General features: G+C 39.0%; 1 protein-coding gene across 1 annotated transcript in view; it reads left to right on the top strand.

The window, feature by feature from the left end:
- Positions 1–15915, top strand: part of LOC140934933 (uncharacterized) — a 33229-nt gene extending 17314 nt beyond the window's left edge. The window contains exons 4-6 of the mRNA XM_073384488.1: positions 1100–1235; positions 11611–11892; positions 15535–15915. Coding sequence (XP_073240589.1) covers positions 1100–1235; positions 11611–11892; positions 15535–15774 — 658 coding nt within the window. The 3' untranslated portion in view covers positions 15775–15915. The remainder of the gene's footprint in view (positions 1–1099; positions 1236–11610; positions 11893–15534) is intronic.
- The last annotated feature ends 3307 nt before the right edge of the window (positions 15916–19222 follow it).

A 19222-nucleotide genomic window follows, 5' to 3' on the forward strand; every position in this document is an offset into this window, starting at 1 on the left:
CGTACTGTAGCTGAGGACGCACAAGGGTAGGGTATGCCTTAGATTTGACATCCGTGGAACAATCCGGCAAGACCAAGTGTTCTATTAGCCTTACTAGAAATATTATCACAATGTTGACCAATATTTTATCATTAAATTTGTGCATTATCGGTTCATGCTTCTTTTCCTCAATTCTGTGCCCTCGCCTAATTTACAATGCGCGATTGATGTCAGTAGTGTGATAGTAGAGTTGTTTCGATAATCTTTGAAAGCTTTCTGTCCATATAGATTGTCTTGCCCTCGTTGATATAACAAACCTTTTGGTTACAGTGCAAATTAAAGTCACCGAACATGTAAAGCAGCTATAATCAATTCATCTCGAGACTTCAAACGACATACGCGACACGTATTTCAAGCTGTTATAGTGTAAATGTGAGAGGAAGTACTCTAAGTAATATATCAAACATGAGATGCAGTGTTTCATCACCAGATGAAACACCGAGAAGAGAGTTGAAAATACGACGCGCAGCGGACTATTTTTGACGAACTTCGAGGTGTTTCATCTGGTGATGAAACACTGTGTCGAATGTTTGATAGTTCTTCTCAAACAAAATCATTTTTGAAGGAGAAATTAAGGATGCAAAAATGAGCAGTTTTTCATCTGATATCCAAACACTCATTAAACATTAAGTTCCTTTGAATTTTCTTTATGAATTATTAATGAGTTTGAGAAGAGTATATAAAATGTGAGCTTTGGGGTTATTGTGCATCGAGACGAATCGCTTAAACTAAAAACTAATTAAGTTAGTGAAATTAGCAATATGAGTTATATGCCGACAAATGAATTATTTAGTGTTTTATACTTCTTAGTGCGTTACCCAGGGACTATGAAAATCGATTTGCTGTAGTCTAGAATAAAATGTCGTGAACAGAGAACGGGATGATTTCTTCAAAACAAGCGGATGATTTTCATCCAGGGAACAATGAGATAAATCACGTCACAGCAAACAATCTGTTATAGACCTTTCGATATATTTACATTGTTTGAATCACGTTCCGAATAAATCAACCTGTGTGTGATCTTAAACATTTTTCGCATTTCATTGCATTGACCTTTCAGTATCCGTGTTGATGGAACCTTTTACATTCGCACTGGTCTACCATCCCGATATGAGAAAGTGTTCTGTCACATGACACCAATTAACGGATGTGGGGACGGGGGATGGACGCTTGTTATGAAGATCGATGGGCGCAAGGTAAATATATTAAACACTGCATATTTCTTTGATTAAGGTCTTACTGAATATAAAAAAAGGTTTTCACAATTTGCTAGAAAAAGAGGTAACAGTGGACATTAATTTCTACTTTGGCCCAAAAGGCTCCAACACATTTCAGTTTCCCAAAACATAACTCAGTTTCTCGAACTCAAATCAATCTTCCCAAAACAAAAATCAGTTTCCCGAAATACAAATCAATCTTCCCAAAACACAAATCAATTTCCCGAAACACAAATTCGTTTCAGTTTCAACAGACTGGTCACTACCTTATTATGACGAGATGGCCTGGAAAGTAGAATGACCAATTCTAGCCAGGGGTCTTTCGCATCCAATATGGCGACTATCTGTACGGGCTGTATCTTCATTGTTTTAATCAGGTGTTAACGTGAAAAATTTTCTACCTTGAAAGCTGCGGGCAACAAGTTTTAAAAGAATATTTGTTATGCCCTTAGTGTGAAACCAAGCTGAACACTGCTATACCTTTTGTTAGGCTATTATTACCCAAGGCGTCCCAAGCTCACGTTACGAGTGTCGAATGTAAATTTACTTTCTCACAAGAGATTTGGTGTCGCGTTACTTATGACCGTTGAGACATAAGAGAGATTAAGAGCGAATGTCAAAAGGCCGCTTGGATTTGGAGAAAATCGACAAAATTAATTTTCGTGGTCGGCGACTTGAAAACAACCAAAATTTGAGGCAAAATGAGGCGGTCTCAAAACTTCGCTCGCACGCACACAGGAAGAAAGCGGGGTAAAATATTTCCCGATAAATCAATTTATAAAGGGTTCTACTTCTGGTTTGGTGATGAATTCTTATCTTAACGATAATCTGGAAGATAAATAATGTTATTTTAGTTTGGGTTCTTTTTCGACTAAACGAAATTTAAATTTAGCTGAAAGTTGCGTTTTATATTTTAGGCATGTGCTACACCTTAGTCTTGCCTGAAACTCAAGTCATTTGTTATTTAAACACTGTGCTAAAACATATGTAAGAATTGGCCTGGGTAATTAAATTTGTACTTCACACGAACCTTCTGAAGTTGAATAAATTTTGCTTGAAATATGAGACTTTTCGAGAAAGTCGGTTGGTTGTTGAGGGGGGTGAATAGGTCCGCGGATCGGCGGATTTGGCCTTAAAAAGCTCACGGATTGTGGATTACGGCGATAAATAGAGCGGATTCGCGGATTTGAAAAATACCGTGGATCGCGGGTCAGCTGAAAGTTTTGGCCCGGTTTTCGGATTCTGTCAGTCTAGAAGTTCGGATTGTGGATCGGATCATCAATTTTCGGTCGGCCTTGGTCAATGTGCTGGTGTTTTGCCGGCTAACGTTCGACTTCCGAGGTTTCCCGAAGAGGCTTTCTCGTGACCCGACGCATATACATGTATTCTAGTATAGACAGCGTGACGGAAATGACGTCAAGCAACCTGGTGGTAATAGCGGTAGTTGCAAAGTGACCTGATAAGATCTGTGAATGCGTTCGTGTAAATTGTCTAAATTGCAAAATGGAAACTAAAACTATCGCGTGTGTATCCTTTTGCTACCACGAAGGTGCCAAAGGCGATGACTTTATTCAAAAAAATAAGTTTCGATGCTGCGTCGATTCCAGTCAGTGGGGAAGTGTGGTGAAGCTACGCGAGCACCTTTGGTAGGTTTAAACATGAACTGATATAAATTATGTTCTTCGAAGCTATTTCAGCTAGTTTGCTTGTCTTGATCGTTATCTTAATTAGGCCTTTTCACGGTTTCTGTCGCCATCTTTGAGGGCAAACACGGCAAAATTTACAATAAATGCAAATGTATGGTAAAAGTCGGGATTTTGATGCTCTATAGCTTGAGGAAAGTTGACATTCTGAAATTTCTGTGATTTACAAACTTAAGATACTAGTAAAACAGTTAACCAATTAAGTTTGAAGGGCATTGGTTCGCTGAGAAGCGAGAAGTCTTACTTTTAGTTTTGATACGAATGCTTCTACGTTTTCCCGCTAACGGCATCTCCATTTCACAGACAAATATCTTCTTGAAAATCGTCAAATTAGTTGTTTTACCGATGTAATGTTGCAGTACTTTTGCTGGGCTGCACGTAACTGCAAAAGAGCTGGGGCTAGGAGAAAGCATCGCTATAAAGTTGAACAGAGGCTCCCGAGTACCATTGACGATCATTGAGTACAAAAATGAAACTCTATATCTGCTCCGGAAAACAAATGCAGTTTGCCGTGGCTAACCCTTTTACCAGTCTGTTGCCAAGTGGGAACATGTTTATGTGAAAAAGATTATGTTCTAAAGACTTCCAAGAAGAACCATGGAAAATACTTACTGGTAAGCAAATTACCATGAAGTTGAGTTCTGCCTCTTCCGAATTTTGCGGCTCGACTAGAAGCACGTCCAAACTGATGTCAGTCAGTAAATTTATTGAAAAATCTTTTACGCAATACAAGATACTTTCATTTTGCAAGCTTGCAGACTATTTGATTAGTCAAATCTGTATTGTTGGAAGAAACATTATAAGCTCTGTCCTGCTTAATGTTTTGAAGCTGTAACGAAAACTTCTTAAACATGAAGTCCCGCATCTGTTGCGATTACAGAACAACTATATTAAGTAATTCATTTTTTCATGCTACAACGCTACTTTCTATATACCACGAAAAATTTTTTCAGTAACACGGATTCGGATTTGAACAAAAATTAAGTCGGATCGACGGATCGGGCCTAAAAATACCACGGATCGGCGGATTTGCATACCCCTATTCACCCCCTCCGTTGTTGCTCGACAAGTCACGATGGCTGGGCTCTCCAAACGAAACTTAACTCACAATCGCACTTGTATTAAAGACATTTGTACTGAAACGATAATTTTTGTTACCTCAAATGTGTTTTCCCGTTCTTGTCAACTGGCAATGCGCCTTGTCCCATGCTAATCAACCGAAGATCCAAAAACTCGAGGAAACGTGGTGCGTGAAACTAACCTCAAACAGAACATGGCCTATCTTTTCCGCAGTCACACTTTTACATCCATTCCCATTTAAAAATTCTAGGTCTCACAAAAACTGCGATTTTGATAGTGAAACTTTCGGGCTGCCGACACCTCTTTGGTCATAAAAGTCTGGTCAAAAGTGTTGCGTGACAGTATTCACAGGCTTCCCAATCTAACCATTTGAGCGACGCCTTTTTTTAATGTTGTTGCCAGAAGTAGCATAAAGGCCTTTCCAGTTTCTACTCCGAAAAAGCTAAAAAGTTGCTAAGAAATATGCCAAAAAGTTGCTCAAAAGTTGCTAAAAATTGATAAAGTTGCTCAAAAATTTTGTAAAGTTGCTCGAATATTTTTAAGACAGCATGTCTAATTTTATTTTTATTTTATTTTTTAATTTTTAATTTTTAATGATGTACTAGTGAGCAGCACACTTTCACTTCCAGTGAACATTTTCACTTGGAAGAAGGGGAAACCATGCTCGTCCCGGGAAACGAAATTTTTTTTTTTAATTAAAAAAAATTTAAAAAAAATTAAAAATAGTTTTACTAGAAAGATGTTTAGAATTTTAACCAAGAGAATTTTAACTTTTTATTTAAAAAAAGGGGGGTTATTCAGCATTTTGGTTCAAAATAGCCAAAAAGTTACCAAAAAGTGCTAGTTTTCCGAAAAGCTGCTAGAAGTTGCTCTCTGAAAAAAAAAGTTGCTCAAAATCCTAAAAGTTGCTAAAAAGTTGCCGAGCAGAATCTGGAAAGGCCTAGTAGCATATTATGCTACTAACAATCCAAATCATGTTTTTTTCTTCTTTTTTTCCTAAGTTTTCTTAAAGTGTGCTTCCATACAATACTAAATAAGTCCAAAAACATCGTTTTTCAGGTCAACTTCCCCCGTTGCCTTATACGTGCCTTTGATTGACTTCAGGCTTCAATCTCTAGCTATTTCACCGCGTTATTACCTATCAGGCGGCTGTCTTTCCTCTCATATATGCAAGTTCCATTTTTTGGATAACAGTTTTCGTAAACATTCTGCAATTATCTTTCATTATATATATTTTTTCTAATCTGAACATGGTTATTCGATCGTCAAACTCTTGTTTCAGTCTGTTTATACACAGAGGAACCCCGCCTTGCGACCACCCCCTTTATGCGACCACCTCTTGCCTCAGCTCACCTCCCATAGTCTTTCCACCCAGACGTGAAAATCTCCGAGTCATTTTATTATTTTGAAGACCTCTTTAATGCGACCACCTCCGTATCACGACCAGGATTTTATGGCCCAACGCTGGTCGCAAAAACGGGGTTCCACTGTATTGAAATTAATAATAATAATAATAATAATAATAATAAATAATTGAAATTAATGTAAAGAATTAAAATTTAGGCCCCGCTTATATGAAGAAAATTTGTCTCGAGCAGAAAGGTCAACCGCCTATCCGAGCTTCCCTTAATAGGGAGAGGGCATGATCTCAGGCTAAGCTTCCCTGGAAGAGGCAACGTTTCAGACATTTCCTTACTGAAAACATGGCGAACCGTTTAAATTACAAAAAGTTTGCTCGGCTAGAAGGGTGACCCACTTTGTCCAGTCACCCTTTTGTAATGGTATGGTCAGCCTCCTAGCCGGGCCAACATTTCTCCGTAGGCACTTTACGCGCTTTCCATTGAACAAAAATTCCTGTTTGAAATTTCGGAAAAACCACTTGCCCAGTGGAAGGTACATTCCAGTTGCAGAGACCAAACCAAAGCCACCGCGAGTTTGGTTATCGTGCTTGTAAGCAGGATACAGATCATTGGTCCTAGGGAAAATAATTTTGTCAAATGGAAGGAGACATTTCGGTCCGACCGTCTAGATCAAATCCGATCCGTATCGGTAAAGGGCTCGCATAGCCAAGGCGAGACAATTAGAGCATGCGCGAAGGCCGGTTGGGTCAATCGTTTTTTTTTCTCTCGGCTAGGGGGCGACTCTCCTACACGAGACAGGTTTCGATCGAAAAGACTACTCAAGTTGCCCTGTGGATGACTGAACAGTTGTTATAATTATATGGCGCCGCAAAGAACTTAGGGATTTAGATAGCCTAAAAGGGTTTTCAATGTATTTAGGAGGCAAGTGTCGTTTGGTGCCCCTGTCAACTATCGCCTAACGCTACCACTACTTTCTTTACCCACATAGTTTTTTTTCGGTTTTACTCTCGGTCATTTGCCATTTTCTGAGTGTGCGCTTTGGTACCGGCCTTGAGACTGAAACTTGGTGGCTCGTCAGAAATTCGTGATCAGAACTCTTGAAAAGAAAGTCTCCGACCATAACTTTCTCTGGCAATCATCAATGAAACGGATATTGAAGCTGCATCCGCTTTTGGGTCCGTTCAATTCTCGAAAGTCCCGATAATTAACGGGCCCCTAAAGCTGTTGTTGTTTACATGCAAGATAGAAATTTCAGTAGTTTTGCATCTAACATGATAAAACTAGCAGTTAATGAAAAAATTAAGTATTTTGCTAGCCAGGACCCTCGCTCCTCTTATTCCTTTTATTTCGATTTGAATATTTGATTTCGGGCCGGAAAGTTATAGGGACTTTGGACAAACGGGCCCCAGGGACCCGTTTCTCGAAAGTCCCAATAATTAACGGGCCCGGTAAGCTGTCTCCGTTTACATTAAAGATCGAGGTTTTAATAGTTTTGCATCTAACATGATAAAACCATCAGTTAATGAAACAAAATGGAGTAGTTTAATTTGCTAGCCAGGAGCAGCGCTCTTATTCTTTATATTTCGATTTGAATATATGATTTCGGGCACGAAAAGTTACCGGGACTTTCGAGAAACGGGAAACCTGGTCCGTTGTCAAAGGCCGCAAGACGGACTTTGCTGGAAAAGCAATTTTAATGCTTTTGCCTAAACAGTGTCCTTTTGACGTGAATTTGAAGACGTCAGGGCCTAACCCATTGGTAAACACGTTTGATTCCAGCTTTCTAACTTGCTGTATCTGCGGTATATCTTCTTAGTGGCAGATTTTAAAGCTTGTGTGAGTAGCCGAGCATGCTGTAAGGAGGAAATTGTCTGATATACTTTGACATATCTTTTGGTAAAGGAATGAGAGACGAACAGGTCAGGTTTCTTTCATTGTATATATTCGATACTAGAAACTGAAACTCATGCCTTAAGTCTTCACACTCAAGGAGAGGTTTGTAGACTTGATTTTTTTACTGTGATTCTTCACTCAAAAAAAAAAAAACGCTTCCGAGATCATTTATCCAGGTTGTCCAAAGTTTAAAACGTACTCAGTGGTCGTGTTTACTGGCAGGGTGTATGATTTTGATGTTTTCCAAATTCCTTAATAGTCATTGCTTTTATCACACGCCCAGCTGTCCGAAAAACTGACCACCACTTTACACTTTTAAATCAAGTACTGTTGGCAGCCAGACTATACAACCTTTCAGTTGTTGTATAATTGAACAAATAACTTTGGAAACATCAAAGAAATGTATAAACAATTTTGTTTTGTGTTCAAAGGATGGTGTTCGCAACACCACTCCTTGTCCTCTCACACTTTCTCCCAGTATGTTGTAACTGATTCTTTTAAATGGTAGGAACACAAATCGCCGAAAATGTCTTAAAAACATATTTTTCTCGTGAAAAATTTTGTTCAACCACCTTAAAAATTTAGATCATAACGCTCATTCGGTTTGAGTGACATTTTAATAATCTGGCCTGTCTCCAATGACCTCTCGTTAGAGGCGTTAGAGGTCAAATTACAACTTGATGCCTTAGCGCCAGCAGAATCTTGGAGCTCGATCTTTCTCGAGTAGAAAAATAAAACAAGTGCCCCAAACTATAAAGGTAAGTTAATTTCTATAGCATGTTAGCAAATTAACTATCGTACTATAGAGGTAAATCAGGTTTCTCCTCAAGAAATGGCCAATGATCCCTTTCGGCAACAGCAAGCCGTTGGTGAATTATGCAAATGTGTCATATTTCACTCAAAATTTGTTCAAGTTCAGAAGGTTCGCCTGAAGCGCAAATTAAATTACCTAAGCCAGTTCTTATATATGTTTTAGTACAATGTTTAGCTAACTTATAGCTTGAGTTTCAGAAAAAACCAAGGTGTAGCACATGCCTAAAAATTAAATCGCGACTTTAGGTCTAAATTTAAATTTCGTTGAGTTGAAAAAGAACCAAGACTAAAATAAAATTGTTCACCTTCCACATTATCGTTAAGATATGAATTAACCGCCATACTAGGGCTAAAACCCTTTATAAATTGATTTATCGGGGAATATTTTACTGGGCCTTCTTCCCTTTTGCGTGCGAGTGAAGTTTCGAGACCGCCTCACTTTGCCTCAAATTTTGGTGGTTTTCAAGTCGCCGACCACGAAAATTGATTTTGTCGATTTTCTCCAAATCCAAGCGGCCTTTTGAAAAACAAACTACACCACGTTTAGTTACTTACCAATAAGTATGTATGGACAAGATATGAGCGAAATTTAATTTTTGACCGTGGCCGCCGGTTGCTCGATTTTTACAGACATTCGCTCTTAAGATTCACGTTTACGCCAAACGGCAAACGTCAAATTCAAGTTGAGAATAAGCAGATAAAAACTGTCCAAAAATTTTTATGTATAAAACTGGCTTGAAACTACTTATTTTTTAGTTGAAGTAATAAACAGTTAACGGTAATTAAGGGAACACTTGGTCACGTGGTACAAATTCGCGTTTGCCGTTTGGTGTAAACGTGAATCTTGATCTCTCTATTGTATGAGAAAATTAAATACTGAGGTCTGCGAACGCTAGATATCATTATATTTTACTCTTACGTCTATAAAATAAATAAAGGAGACTTTTTCCTTTTATTTAACAACACTTTATTACAAATTTACATACAAAGGAAAACAATTACAAAAATAGCAAAGGAAACTGCAAAAATTATAAAATTACAAGATTATCATTACAAAAATTATCATTACGCCAGCTTATACATAAGAAAAACAAAAAACAAAGATAGACAATGAACAAAGCAAAAGGCTTAACAGACGCAGCACTCGTTGTAAGCAGAATAGCATGCAAATCTATTCAAAGGAAATTATCAGTGGCATATGGGAGGGCGGCGAGTAAACAATAATAAAGGATTAAATTAGCTGCAAAAACTGTGGACAGTTCCTAAGCGCTGCTAATATTTCTCGTACTAACGCGTTACAGAGTAAAACAGTTCCTACGCGCTGCTAATATTTCTCGTACTAACGCGTTACAGACTAAACCCAAAGCCTGTAACGATGCTGTACCATTTGTTGTCACATATAACCCAGCACTTCCACGTATTTCTAATATCCTACGCAAACATTTTAACATCTTACACTCCTCTAACAGTTGCAAAGACGTCTTTAAGCAACCGCCTTTTGTTGCTTACAGACGTAGCTCTAATCTTCGTGACCTTTTAGTTAAAGCACAACTACCCGTTATCTCCACCAATCATTTTCCGCCAGGCTCCTTCCGTTGTGGACAGAATTGGGCCACTTGTCCATACATTACTAACGGCCTCACAAGTTATGCCTTTTACGCTACAGGTGAAACACACTCCATCACTTCACACATTACTTGTAACACTAAAAATGTGATCTACAAGGCTCAATGTAACCGTTGTAATTTAGAATATGTAGGTGAAACTAGGCGACGTCTCAAGGACAGATTTAACGAACACAGACGTGCAGTTGACAAAACTAACATTAAATCTAAACCCACTACTGTTTCTGAACACTTTCTCTCTCACTCTAACCATTCTCATACTGACAAGCAGTTAATCCCACTAGAGAAAATTCATTCTTCACGTGACTCAGTTCGTAAGGCCAGGAGTCGCATTTGATAGATAAGGCCATGACTCTTGAACCTCATGGCCTAAACCGCCGTGACGAATTATTGTAATCCATGTCCTTAGTATTTTTCCTTTTCAGTTTTTACGTCATTTCCGCCTCTCCCTTTTATTGCGACATTCTCCATTTGTATAATATTGTCATTGCTAAATAAGTTCAGTAATATCTGTAAACCTGAAGAAGGCTGGTATGGCCAGCCGAAATATTGTTATAAAAAAACAATATACGTTGTTTTAAATCAGCTTTGCAGTAGTCTTTGGACTTCTTGTTCTTGGTTGAGTAAACAATAGTGCTCTCCAAGGAGGCTCTAGCCTCATATAGGCAGGTACTGTCGTATATGGCCCTGGAATGATGGAATACCCAGAAAAGTCCAAGCTCCTTCACATGTTTTTATCGTAAAGATGTGTCTAACATAAACCGGCAAACTAAGCCCTAGCTTTGTGAGAGAGATTTTGCATTGTATGACCCATGTTTTGACAGACTAATACCGGTAGTTTATTGCAAGTTGATTATCAGCCTTCATTTCTAAAATACTTAATCCACGAGTTCGCCAGGGGCACCCTTTGATTTTGCTTCTGTCCTACCTGGGTACAGCAATTTGTAGGCCAATTGAGAGCTATAAACAATTTCATTAGCATTATGCATCCAGTGCTAACTTTAATAGCTCCTCTCCCATCTGCTGTTCTACCCTTCCTTAGTGGAAGAGTTTTTCCTCGTCGGGGCTTGAGCAATTTTTTCCTCTTCAATATATTGCATGATGCTCTAATGTTGACGGTTACAGGTGGGTCATCTTTCTCAGTTATTCTCTTAGTTTTCTTGCTCTTTTTTTGAATCGCGACTTTCTCTCATCTTTTTAATTATTTATGAAGGTGTCCCCGAGGTAGGAACAGGCTTAGAAGAAATTAAGGTTAAATCAAATGTGGCAATTCCAGCGCTGCAGCACAGTCAGCTCTCCCATTCCCATTGCTGGTCGAATCAAACGTGGAAGAATGAGATTCAGTGTTATTAGTCGTAAAATTTCCACACTACGCAAAATTGAATAGTATTCTTCAGTACACTGCCGCAATAACCGCAAAACTTTTTATCAGGAGATAAAGTTGCACGAGTCACATGTCGTCGCCATATTGGGCCCGATTTCGTCACTCTGCTTTCCAGGCCATCTCGTTCATAACAAGTCGTGCCCAGTCTTTTGAAATTGATTTGTGTTTTGGGAAATTGATTTGTGTATTGGTTAACTGATTTGTGTTTTGGAAAACTGACTTGTGTTTTGGGAAACTGATTTGTGTTTGAGCCTTCTTAGCCCCCGTGATTTTTTCCTCTTAGTGAACTGTTAAGTATTTCGTAAACTCGTTCCTTGTTATCTCACAAAGGGTAAATGAGAAGAATGAAACGTTTCTAGAATTATTCCGTTCAGTTTTGAAGTCGTGCAAACGTGGACATGTTCTTTCTTAATAGAAGCAAATGTCATCGATCAGTGAATAGATAAGTTTTTTTCTGCAATTTGTAGCATGCATTCTGTTTTCTTCTTGTTGCAGGAAACATTCACATTTGATTCTCGATACTGGACTGACAATGTTACCTACAATGTGGCTGGAGGTACGAGCTTGGAGAAGGTAGAGACAAAGCTTAGCACTTACTGGTCTACGCCTTTTACTCGACTCTGCCTTGGAATGAACTACAGAAATGAAGAAGCAAAGTGGATCTCGCTTAGCTATTCTGGGTCATCCCTGTGGCACGTAATATCAAACGGAACGTACATACCAACCAATTTAACTGCTGGGGAGTGGACGAAATTGCTTGATAATTCCAAAATCTGGGTAACTACAACACATACTATTTAATGACGAACAAAAATGAAGGGATTTAAAACTAGTTTATTGTAAACGGTTCATTTCTACAATGTTTTTAAAGTAGCTGTGTTTCGGAGGGGTCCCTAAAATTAACGTCCGAAATACAACTGCGGAAATTTTTGTAATGTTATGCATAGTTTTGGTACCCTGTGATATTCGGGGGACCCAGGGGCAGTTGCCATCTTGATCTTATGATTGAGTTCAGTTTATATCTTAACATGGTGTCAGAAGAAAAGTACCAATATGGATAAGTTAGAGCCTCCGAGTACTCTTGTACTCCCAGGAAATTTAGCGGAAAACAGGCGGCGTTTTAAGCAGTAATTTCAGATTTACGAAGTAGCGTCAGGCCTAGCAAGAGAAGGAGGAAAGTTTAGAGCGATGACTCTGTTGCAAGTGGCGGGATCAGAGACCTTAAAAGTTTACAACACGTTTCAGTAGGTCAGTGACGGCGATACGAAAAAAGTAGATAAAATAATGGAGAAGTTTGAGCGCTACTGTAATCCGAGGAAGAACCTAACTTTAGAAAGACATTCATTCTTTTCAAGGAATCGACTTGATAGGGAGACGATTGACGCATAAGTGACTGACTTACATAAAAAGGCAGCAAGATTTGAATTCGGTGATTTGAAAGATGAATTGATCCTTGATCGGATTGTTTGTGGTATAAATGATGACACCGTGAGAGCCCGACTTCTAAGAGAAGCAGAAACGACCTTGGAGGGCTGCCTTGATATTTGTCGGGCGGCTGAAATAAGTTCTGGGCAGCTCAAAGTTTTGAACGAAGAAAAGGCAGTGCACGTGGTAAGAGATGATGCGTTGAATAGAGGATACAGTCAGAACGATGAGCGAGGGAATGCGAAAGGTAGCAAAGCAGGTATGATTTCATGTCAATACTGACGATATTGTCACAAACGAGGCCGTTCGCCTGCATATGAAAAGACTTATAAATGCTTGCCACAAGCCTAACCATTTTGCAAGTGTATGCCAGGCTAAAAAAAGGGAGGTTTATGCAGTAGACCAAAAAGGTGCCAGTGACGAACAGGCCTTTTTTATTGGTGCTTTAAGTCGCAACAAATACACAGAGAATGATAAAAGGAGAAGTACTTATCCTTCAAGATTGACAATGCAGCTCACTGTAATGTCATCCCGAAAAAAGGGTCAAAACTTCTTTCCAATTCCGGTCATGAAAACATTGGGCAAGAGTGATGTGGCAGTTGAGTACTAAGGAAGATATCATGTGATTGAGTTTCAGGTGTTTGACGTAGATGTAATACCGGTATTAGGGCTGCAAACTGCCACTAACCTTCAGTTAATTCAGAGATTATACACTGTGGCATCAGTTGGTACACAGTTCACCGAACCAGAAATACTCAGTACCTATGCAGACCAGTTCAGAAGCATTGGAGCACTTCTAGGTGACTATGAGATAAAGATTGATGAAAGCGCAACTTCAGTAGTACATCCACCAAGGCGGAACTATGTCGGATGGAAGATATGGGTATTATCACAGCGATTGAACAATCTACCAAGTGGGTCAACCCAGTCGTTGTGGTTCGGAAGCCAAATGGAGATGTCCGTATCTGCCTTGATCCTGTTGATTTGAATAAAGCGGTAAAGAGAGAACACTACCCCTTAAAAACGGTGGAAGAGGTAGCTGCAAATATGTCAGAAGTAAAAGTTTTCTCAACCCTTGATGCTACATCAGGGTTCTACCATATCAAGTTGGCCGAAGAAAGTACTTGGCTTACTGCGTTTAACACACCCTGTGGCAGATTTAAATTTGAGAGGTTGCCATTTGGTCTGGTATCAGCCCCAGAGGTTTTTCAAAGGGCCGTGTCCAAGATGCTTGAGGACATTGAGAAATCTGAAGTTATTGTTGACGATTTGCTAGTGTGGGGCAAGAATACAGAGGATCATGATCACACTCTGAAGCAGGTGTTGAAGAGAGAGCAAAGAATGATTTAAGATTTAATGAGCAAAAGTGCAAGTTTGAAAGGCAGTATATGTGGGACATGTTTTTGGGACTGATGGCTTGAGATCAAGTTCAGACAGAATTCAGGCCATTTTGAATATGTCAGTTCCACAAGACAAAACAAGCCTACAAAGATTTATGGGTATGGTGAATTACCTGCAAAAGTTCATTCCTAATTTGGCTAGCATTAATAAACCACTTCGTGAGCTGCTGGAATAGTCAGTGGAGTGGCACTGGATGGAAACACAGCAGAAAGCGTACGGAGAGCTTATCACCTGTATCACACCGGTACCTGTTCTTAAGTATTTTGATGTGAATGACGATATCATTGTATCTGTTGATGCCTCCTTAGAGGGTCTGGGTACCTGTTTGCTGCAAGGGGAGCAACCAGTAGCCTATGCATCAAGATCACTGAACAGTGCCGTGCGAAATTGTGCTCTCATAGAAAAGGAAATGTTGGCTATTTTCTTTGGCACCAGCAAATTTGTTGTGTTAGTGGATTATTACTCAAAGTACTTTGAATTGACACAGCTCAAAGACAGAAAAAGTGCCTCTGTCATCAACTGTCTAAAACAGCATATGTCAAGACATGGAATACCGGAAGTTCTCCATTCAGATAATGGCCCTGAATTTAGCAGTTTGGAATTTCAACGGTTTGCCAAACAGTATCAATTTCAGCATGTTACTTCATCACCGAAATTTCGTCAGAGCAATGGCTTAGTGGAACGTACTGTACAAACAGCCAAGAAGCTCCTCAAAAAAGCATATGAGGATAACAAAGATCCCTATTTAGCAATTCTGGAATTACGAAATACTCCAATTCCTGGAGTTGGACTTTCTTCCACTCAGTTGCTTATGGGACGTCGCACAAGAAGAATCATTCCTATTAAGAATACCTTGCTAAAGCCAATGGCCTACGACCCCAATGAAGTTCAGAGAGTGCAGAAAGAAAAACAGCAAGTTCAGAAGACGTATTTTGATCAACGCTGCAGGTCCCTTGAACCATTAAAACCTGGAGATAGTATCAGGGTGCAACAGATAGGAACCTGGGAACCAGCAGTGTTGTTGGAGAGATCTGACAAAGGCGAACCAAGATCATATATTGTGAAAGTGAATGCTATCATTACAGACGAAACCGGAGGGATATTCTGAAGACACAAGAAACCCTATTACATGAAGACTCGTCCAGTGAAGTAGCGGGGGACACCAACAGCATAGACCCTGTTGCAAACCAACTACCTAATCACCTTCGGGACGAGTCTGATAGTGAACTAACATCAGCTACATCTCCCATTATCAGCAGAGTCAGTAGCGTGTCATCCGCGTACCCCTGCGTTACTGAGAATGATTTCATTGTTCTGAACGACATTGAACACTGAACATTTTATTTGCAAACTGAAGACACATTTCTAACATTTAGTTTTCCTTGTTATAGGACTGGCTCACAGTCTTTGCTATATTTGTTATTCAGTTAAGGACTACAGGGAAAGATGTAATGTTATGCATAGTCTGGGTACCCTGTGATATTCGGGGGCACACGGGCAGTTGCCATCTTGATCTTATGATTGGGTTCAGTTTGTATCTTAACAATTTTTTTGTGCTTTTATGATGTAACATGTTCGAAACTTCTTTCACAGGAAAATTGTACCCAGCAAGGTTTTAACAGCGGCACCAACAGCGGCAACAGCCAGACTGCTAGAGCTCGTATTGGTATTGTTGGAGACGAATCCCCATGCGGAGCAAAGAATCCGTTCAAGTCCAGAATCGGTTTTGGAGCCTCAGGAAATTGGTATGGAATGAACAACGATAATTCGTGCGGAAACGAATATGAAGACGAAGAACCAATAGTGGCTTTTGGCTACATCTTTGTTCAATAGAGAAACATATCCAACGAGAAAAATTCTACATTATTTGGAAAAATAGTTTACTTTACTCTTTTACAAAAGGAGTCCGTAATGACATTCTTAAAAGTAGGAGCAATCTTCGTTGAGAGGAAAAGAGAGGCCGGGATAGTTGAAACTGCCTTACTATCACTACTGGGCGTATTTTCTAAATACACATTTGCCAAGATCTTGTATTGAAAACAGTTTTGTTATTAGGGGATAGTTGCAACTACATGACTATCACTAGTGCGCGTAGTTTCTAAATACACATTTGCCAAGATCTTACATTGAAAACAGCCTTGTTATTTTTCAACATAAATGTGACCCGAGACTCTGGTTAAATAACTTTCCTAGCCTTGAACATCCTCCGTAACGGCCACACTGCGGTAAGTCTGTTTCTTCCAGCTTTTGCTGTAACGAATACGTTAAGATAAAAATTGATCATTTTATGAGTTACTACGCTAGACATTTTTCTTTTAAAAATTCCTGTTAGTAATCCTTACCCACCAAGCGATCTCAGTCACTACCCAGGTGTATTTATGTCTGCAATTTTTGTTTTAATGTTACTTAATAGTTGACTGGTTCAGCGAGTGGTATTGGTGGTCATTCTCAGACGATGGAGACAATTTGCTTTGCGGGACCATTCATAGCGCATTACTAGCCACATTCATGGAAAAAGTCTTGGGACGAATTTGTAATTGTGGCGCCTTTCAAAACCTTACATGCCCTCCTACTATACCACCTCATATAAAAGGTTGCAGTGAAAAAACTAACAGTGATTAATGAAGATATAATGAGAATTACAGGTAATACGAATGGCGTTAAACTCGTCCCAGGGCTTTTCCCTAGCGACCAGGTTGGAATATTGCATGACCGTGCCGTCAGGATATTAGTTATGACAGTTATTAATGCATTACCAAACCTTGCTCATAGTTAATGGTTCTCGATCCTAAACATTTGTAGGTTAAGATAGAGTCCCCTCATAGCTCCGCTGTTGTGTAGGCCAGCGCTGTGTTTGTGTTTTGGTAACCTTTTAACAATAACAACAACTTTGTTTTTCAACTCCCATATCTTTTTAAGTTACATTGCATACATATTTACGTTTTTTAGTTAACTTTTAAGATAAGGAAAAATATGTATTAATGAAGGAAATGCCTGGAGCAGGGGGGGGAGGGAGGTGTCTCCAAGGAAATCTGTGGTACAGTTCGCCTCCAGGTATGACGTCACGTCTCGCGTCAGTGACTTTCAAAATGGCAAGCAAAGTGTTCATCGCAGAGACGAATAAACATTTCGATTTTTTACTATTCCGATTTCTTGGATTTGGAGATTTTAAGGTTTCTATTGTCATAGAAAACTAGACTTAACCCTTTTCCAAAATAAAACTCCGGACTTAAGCTTAAAATATATATTGATCCAAGTGCATGACCAGCAGGGTGAGCAGTAAGAATAAAGAAAAAAAGGCCAAAAGGAGAAATAGTATTAAAAAAAGAGACCAAACAGAAAAAAAAAACGGTACAAAGAAACAGCAAATGGCGTCACCGGGAGTCGAACCCGGTTTATCTGCAGGTGCAAGCAACTCCTTGACCACTGCACCACAGTGACAAACAATTAATAATTAATTTTGTCATATCAAAACAATTTCTCTCTGCCACAGACGTTGTTTGAAGCTGGTGGAGCTGTTTTTATCATGAATTCAAATATACATTTGAGGAAAATTAGCTTAAGCGCGTATTTCAAAGCTATTTCGCATTATTTCGGTTTCAAAGGGCCGACTCGATGTACATAATCTATCGACCTAGCTTTACTGAATTTGATGGAGAAGAGATCAACAGAGGCCAACACTCGAAAGGAATGATATGAACTTCGGCCCTTTTAGTTAGCGAAAGAATAGATAAAATATAAACACGGTGAATGGAACCTCCTATTCTACAGACTAGACCTTGCCCATTTTAGAGAAAAAAACACTTAAGTTTGAAGACCTTGCCGGTCCCGTAAAATCGATGGCGATCCCGCAACACGGCGCATAAAACAAATTAACAAAATTATACGATCATGGACACAAAATATCAAAACGGTTTACACAAACAGATTATAGCAACACCAAAGCTCACACACATTTGATCAAATAAGCGATATATATAGCAATATTTGCTAGCTTCTTAGCCTTAGCTTTTCCTCGACCTCGCTAGTCCAAATAACTGTCGTATCCCTCGCTAATTTGCACAAGCGACCCGAGGATCTTGCCCGTTACTATGTGACGTCATACTGGCAGGCGGAGTGGGTCAAGAAACTTAGGTGGAAAACAATAGAGTTACTTTCTCCCCTCTGGCCTAGAGCCTAAATGAATCGAGAGGTTTTCGAGTTAGCCTCTAGACATATAATGTATACATCTGAAATGTAGCTTAATTCACAAAAAGAAACACATTAAAGGAAGAAAAATTAGAAATAAATAAAAATATAACAGATGAGTATAAGCTAAAGCATAGCAAGAATGGCTTAACAAAAAACAAATAACAAACAAAAAGAGCACAGCATAAAGCCGAAAGCATAAAGCATACGCCCACAAGAATTGAAGGAGGAGGTGCTAGTTGGTGTTAGATGTCAGAAGAAGAACTTTGCTTAATCAACCAGTATTGTTTGATCCTTCTTTAAGAAAGAGGACTACTTCAATCAATCAATCAATCAATCAATCAATCAATCAATTTATTTACGTCAATACGTGGGATTGGGCTGCCCCGATCATCCGAGCCAGATGCTCCTGTATGAAACGTATGACAATAAAAATACTAAATTAATAAAAATAAAATCATTTCAATAAAGATATCAATAAAAATACAAGGTCAAAGCTATTCCCTCCCGCATCCCACTGAATTAATTAAAAACTAAAAACCGTAAGAATAAGTTTAAAGCCCTAAGATAAAATAAATAAATAAATAAACAAATCTAAGGTATACAAAAATTACATTTATAACTGTTTCTTAAGTTTATAACATTAACAGGTCTTAAATGCTTACGAAATTCGCTTACCTAAGTCGATCTTTTAATGTAAGAAGGAAGCTGATTCCACAAATGCGAAGCCTTGTAAGTGAAAGAATTGTGATTATATCGATTATTATAGGATGGTTGAATGAGATTGTGATTACTGTTCCTTAAATTGTAGCGCAATATGTAATAACACAACGAACCTTAGTACGTATAAGCGAGTACTAAACAGACATTTTAATGTATACCAAGGCCCTGAAAGGTACAAGCGAAACTGAATATATAACGTATAAAGCAGCACGTGCATATGAAACGTGAACACAGAGGGTGAATATTTACAATATTATAACACCCTCCCTTTTATAGAAAAAAAAACTTGAAACTAGACTGCCAGCAGTCTCTTATTTTTCTTTGCAAAGTTACTGCACGCGAAACCTAAGCACGCGAGCGGCAAAGCCGC

Source organism: Porites lutea, chromosome 4 (assembly GCF_958299795.1).
Source record: "Porites lutea chromosome 4, jaPorLute2.1, whole genome shotgun sequence".
Taxonomy (NCBI): Eukaryota; Metazoa; Cnidaria; class Anthozoa; order Scleractinia; family Poritidae; genus Porites; species Porites lutea.